The sequence below is a fragment of the Gymnoscopelus microlampas genome (genome assembly GCF_963454915.1).
Source record: "Gymnoscopelus microlampas genome assembly, chromosome: 12".
Lineage (NCBI taxonomy): Eukaryota > Metazoa > Chordata > Actinopteri > Myctophiformes > Myctophidae > Gymnoscopelus > Gymnoscopelus microlampas.
Genome location: NC_139949.1, coordinates 37,732,916 through 37,738,944, shown reverse-complemented (window position 1 = coordinate 37,738,944; position 6,029 = coordinate 37,732,916). Strand labels below are relative to the sequence as shown.

General features: G+C 41.8%; 1 protein-coding gene across 1 annotated transcript; it reads right to left on the bottom strand.

The window, feature by feature from the left end:
- Nucleotides 1-2,443: 2,443 nt before the first annotated feature.
- On the bottom strand, nt 2,444-5,282 carry LOC311057319 (zygote arrest protein 2.L-like; the record flags this gene model as incomplete). The annotated part of the gene is made up of 5 exons (XM_084074274.1): nt 2,444-2,587; nt 3,000-3,074; nt 3,586-3,678; nt 4,012-4,358; nt 4,907-5,282. 5 exons carry the CDS (start codon nt 5,280-5,282, stop codon nt 2,444-2,446), a joined length of 1,035 nt encoding a protein of 344 aa, XP_083930400.1.
- Nucleotides 5,283-6,029: the final 747 nt, after the last annotated feature.

The window sequence follows — 6,029 nt, the reverse complement described above, 5'->3', positions numbered from 1 at the left end:
TGTTCACGGACCGGACATTTATTTAGTTTTGTCTTTTCTCTTGTCGTATCGTGTCGATGATCGAGTCTCAGTGGTCACGTTGTACTCTGTAGCACATATTTGTTTGTGTGCGTGTGTGTGCGTGCGTGCGTGTGTGTGTGGTGCTTAGTTACAGATACACTTTTAAGGGAAACATGCTGACATTCAGCGCCTGCCATCCATGTTCAAAGCGTAACGTTGTGCTACTACTGTTCTTAAGTCTGACAATTCCCCCTCAGTCAGTCGGCCCCACAATTCCTCTGTCTAGCGCTATTATTTACCCCGTTGCTGTACAAAATATCCTTTGCCTATTTATATCAAGTCAACACTCATTCGACTTAGTTTTTATATTGATGTTAATGTTCTCTTGGTTCAAAGCCAATTGTAACTGCCATGCATGCATCTCCTTGTGTTTCCGTATGAGGTGAGTTTGAAATAGGCCTATTTATTAACAGAATCATATTTTATCTGAAAGATATGTTTGTATGAGGTTCAATAGGGAGCTTTAAGCTCACGCGGGTATGTTCTGTTTTTCTTTTTTTGTGTGGGAGAATGTGTGTGCATGCCGAACAAGAAGTTGCACATTTTTGAAAAAAAGCTTTTTAGATGAAGATTCTGTGTAGTCGTTTTTTCACCTTGTAAATACTTTTACAGCCTTTGTGAAGTTGTTTTGAGTCGATGCAATGTACAATTCTGTGTCAAAGTAAAACATATCCAAATGACGTCATTTGCAGTTTATGCATTCTTTTGTACCTAAAGGTGAACATGTTCTGCAAATTCCATGACCGCGCTTTCCATGATCTTTACATGTGAAGGCAAACCAACATGTCTACTAGACACAGTGGATGACTGTCTTTTTTCCAGTAAAGTTCAAGTATTTATTTGCCATTTCAAAACAAGTTTGATAGGAAATTGCCTTTGTGCTTCCTCTCACATACAACACAATAAACAACAGCACAAAGACAAGAACAAAAAGAGACACAAGAAACAGAACCAAACCAGGACCAAGCTGCAGCTTTGGCACATGTATACAGTACAGACAGTAGAAGAAACTGCTTAGTGCAATTATGTAGCAATTTTTAAAGTGCATAATTAAAGTGCATACCGTCTAGTTTGTGTTTGTAGTGCAAGAGTGTCAAGGGACCTTTACAGGTCCATTTGGTTGGTGTCCCTAGTTTTGGTAAGTCATTATAGGCAAAACATTTAAAAACGAGCCCATCTACAATCGCACGATTTGTGAGCTTGTATTAGCTATTTTTGCTATTAGTTGTATGACATACAGTATATATCTATAGGGCTTAAGTGGAAAATAGCCTGTGAGGAACTGTCCAGAAGCACTGAGCTTCAGCTTCTGTCTTGGATAATACCTACAAGCTTACTCTCAAATGCCTTGTATGTGAACATACAGTACATACCTGACTAGGTTGATTGACATCAGGGGTTAGAGTTCTAGCAGTGGTTTGCAGACTTTTCAGCTCGAGACCCAAAAGAGAAACTTCATGTCTTGCCGTGACCCAAACTAGTGAAAATAGCTGATCTACAAGCTCACAAGGCATCACGTGATTTTATGGAATTCCTTTCACTTTTTGTTTGAATTATTTAAAAATGTGTCCCTGCCCACCGTTTGGGAACCACTGTTCTAGACTGACCCCGGTACAAAGTCTTTGCAAAAAGCAGTGGTGGAAAAAGTATCCATTGTAATGTAGAACTACTCTCGTTACAAGTAAAGTCCGGAATTCAAAATTTACTTTAGTACAAAATGTAGTACCATAAGTAGAAAGTACTCATAATGCAGAATGTCCCGTTTCACCATGTATAAACATTTGTAGATCTAAAAGGTCACTGCGTCGCATTGTGAGCTTGTAGATCTGACATTTTCAAATGGCTGAAATGAATGTTTTAAATCAAAAGTATAATATTTTCCTCTGAAATGTAGTGGAGTTGAACACTGGACATACTCAAGTAAAAAATACCTTAAAGATTGTACTGAAGTACAGTACTTGAGTAAATGTACTTAGTTACTTTCCACCACTGGCAGATAGCATAATGACTGAGGGGAGTAGAATGTACTGTTATTTGTTTAACCACTTACATTTTGAGCATGTCTAGTCCAGAATAGCAAATATAGAACATCTAAAAGTTCCATGTGAGCTTGTACATCAGACATTTTCACCAGACAACATAATAAAAGTAGAAAATATGGCTTAATAAATGGTCAAAGGGGCAATTACACATAACCCTTGTGGATTGGATGGAAAAACCTTGTCGCCAAGCATGGTGCACACACACACACAGACAAGCTTTTAGTGCAATGAGCTTTAATCATTTTATTAACAAATTAATAGTTCACTTTCAGCTGAACAATGAAATCAGAGACAGAAAAAACAAAAACAAACGCATCTTTTCCCCCTCCCCCCATCTTTTTTTAGACGATGTATTTGAAGCTATAGGTGGCGTCGCAGGACAGTCGTGTCCCTTTGCAGCGGCCACAGAGGTCCTGGCGGTGAGGCCTCCTGGCGTTTGTGTGTCTCTGCTTCTTGTCACAGCAGCAGCTGGTCTGGGAGCACTCCTGTCAAATGGAGGAGCGAGAAGGAGAGGGAAATAAAGTTACTAAATGGACCCTACTGTATAGAGCAGTGGTTCTAAATCTGTGGGTCGGGACCCCCACATGATTTTGGGGGGGTCCACAGATGACAGTGAAGTGACAATTTAAGGACTTTTAAGACCCTTATTATACTACCTATAAAAAGGAAGAAAAAATGTAATAAACAGACTATACTATAAAAACTGGTCAAACAGTCGCCAAATAATATAAGGGAAATAAATAAAATAGCCAATCTACAAGCTCATAACGCCTCGCTTTGCGAATGCCAGGCGCCACGTTGTGAGCGTGTAGATAGGCTTTTTTTGCAGAACGTTCACCCCAGAATAGGAACAGTAGGCAAGGGTTTTTGAGTGGTTATATTAGGGAATTTACACACCTTGCAAATTAGGGACTCCACTTTGTAGGGGTTGAAGCCCACCTGACATTTCCGGCAGAACTGTTTGTAGTAAACCTGGAGTTTGAGATCATAAAAAAAAAAGTCCTTACAACAGTCAGTGGGGACATTCACGTTTCTTTTTCTTTTTTTTAAGAGAGACTACAGTGGACATTTATTCTGATATTTTGCTTTAAAGCAGCACCATGTAAAGAAATAATAATAAAATGAAATTTTGTCCGAGTAGGAGTATGTTGATAATTTTTTTTGTCTCCTTGCTCTTTTATTGAGACATTTAGATCGTGTCAAAGGTCATGTCTCCCCTAGACACAGGATCTGACATGAAGTTTGACCTGACGGTCAAGATTCAATTTATCCCCTGAGCAAGCAGGCAGGTAGGCTCTATTAGCTCAGTGGCAAGAAATTCAGCCACACAGGAAACCGGGTTCAAATCCGGGGTAGAAGAGGAAAGTTACATAGTGCAGCTTTAACTACGTCAGTGTTATGATAAAACAATCCTTACAGATATGGAAGCATAACCACATTAGAGAGAGTGAGAATTTCCCCCCATAGGTGAAGAAGACATTACCTTGCTGGTTCCAGAGATGCACCAGACATAAGCACTCTCCCACCGGATGTTGCACTCTTTGCAGTGGAAGAACCCATATTTCTGCTCCAGGAACTGATGGAACACAGAATCATTTTATGTGATCATTTTAAGTATTTATGCTTCAAGTATTTATGAATTTTCGTTTGGTTATCATACATGGCTGTTTGAACACAAGAACCTCCCAACTCACACTGTAATGCTAATTAAACTCAGTCTATGAACAAAAAGAACCAAATGGACCTGCCATTGGGACTCTGAGTTAGCCTTGATACAAGATATGTCATATTATCATTATAACCGATGACCGTCTTAATGATCCCATAAAGGGTCCATTTCTACATCAGTTAAATTAACACTCAGGATGTTAGTTTTACTGTGCATGATGGACCTCAAATCGGGTTTTACCTGAAAATTGAACTTTTTAAATGCCCGATGGAGGGGTTTGTCGTTCCCGTCATCAGTCAGTGAGGCCTCGTCCTCGTCCGCCTCGGGTCCGGGATCCGCACTTTGGTCGTGTTCTTCATCATCTTGGCTTTGATCGTCAGTCGTCTCACCATCATCATCATCATCATCGTGATGAGGCGGTTTCACCGACTTGAGCAGGATCCTGCGGTCAAACAGCGGGGAGTAGACGGACAGCGGCCGGGAGAAGCGCATCAGGCTGCTGACCGGGGTCTTTAGTAAGGTCAGCGGCTTGCCTCTGTAGAGGGGAGGGGTCGGAGCCACAGGGTCATCTTCTCCTTCTCCTGGACCTGAGGCAAGTGGTGGAAAGTAACTAAGTTCATTTACTCAAGTACTGTACCTAAGTACAATTATTTTTATTTTTTTACTTGAGTATTTCCCATTTTCAGTGCTTTTACTTCTACACCACTACATGTCAAGGCAAAGATTGTACTTTTTACTCCCCTGCAATTATTTGATAACTTTAGTTACTAGTTACTTCGTAGATTTGGATTATTATTACAAATTCAGCCCTATATACACATTTCGGCCATTTTAACCAAATGGACCCTTATAGATCTTTAACTCTTGAGAGCGTAAAATGACGGGTCCATTTGGTTTCATTTTACACTCTTAAGAGTTAAATCATTGTCAAACATCTGCATTAGAGTCTCCCATGTCTCTCCAGATCTTTATTTAACAGAAAATGCATTTTCAGTACCCTCTCCTGATTGGCGTAAATGTTGTCACATACCTGAACATGTACTATATTCTGTTTACTAAAGAGCTGGAGAGACCCCTGTGATCGTAAAAGTATATCAACATAGAACAAACAGAGTACTCCCCCCCCCCCACTGACCTGAGGCCTTCTTCTTCAGGTGGTGGCAGCCATGATGATCAGTCTTCTCCTCATGTAGTGTCTTGGGTCCGAGCGAGCACTGGACCCCCTGGTCCACCTTGGCGTTGACCTGGACGCCGCACTCCTTGGTGCTGGCTCTCCTAATGGGACGAGAAGGAGGAGGCAGCATCAGGGGCAAAGCAGTGGGGTTGATCTGTGCCAGGAGGGCCTTGTAGAACTCCATGTAGTTCAGACCCTGGACCCAGTCTCCTCCCCCTCCTCTCTTGCTGCTCCCCCGGGCCCATGAGCCGCCATGGATGGTGGTGGTGACCCCCTGACCCTGACCCTGTATCCCAGTGGTGGTGTTGTTGTATGGGGGAAACTTGAACCCCTCCATCGTGTCGCGAAGCCACACGCACGGAGCGCGCTCTTTTATTAGTAGAGGCACACACATATGCTACCAATGAGAGCCTCATCATCATTGTGGGAGCTTTAATTGACAGATTGACAACAGTTGTGTGGATGAGTGGACCTCGCCTACAAAATGGCCTGTAGACCGGTGGTTCTCAAACTGTGCGTGTGTGTGTGTAGATCAGTGGTTTTCAACCTTTTTCTCAACCATTGAAATTTCTTGGGGGTCCCAATCTATACTGTATCATCATCATCAGTGTTCGGGTCCATTTGGTTCCATTTGTATACACTCTCAGAGTTACAGACATATAAGGGACAATTTGGTTGCTAACTATTAATTTGGCTGGGGACCCCCTGGAACCCCGTCAAGGACCACTGGTGGTCCCCGGACCACTGGTTGAAAACCCCTGGTGTAGATGACAGTGAAGTGTCAATTTAACGACTTTTTAAGACCTCAAAACAAGGAAGAAAAGAAAAAGACCAAAAGGCCATAGGCTACTGCATCAAAAGTAATCAACAAAACTTTACAATCAAAACTGGTCAAACATTGGCCAAATTGTTAAATAATATATGAAAGAGGATTTCTTTAAAACAAATAGCCGATCTACAAGCTCACAAAGCCTCGCGTTGCTAGCTTGCTTGTAGATCTTCACAGATTTTCCCAATATTTATCTGTGGAACCAAGTCAAACTAAATGTAATGCCAGTCAACTCCTGGGGGGGGTGGCCCCCAG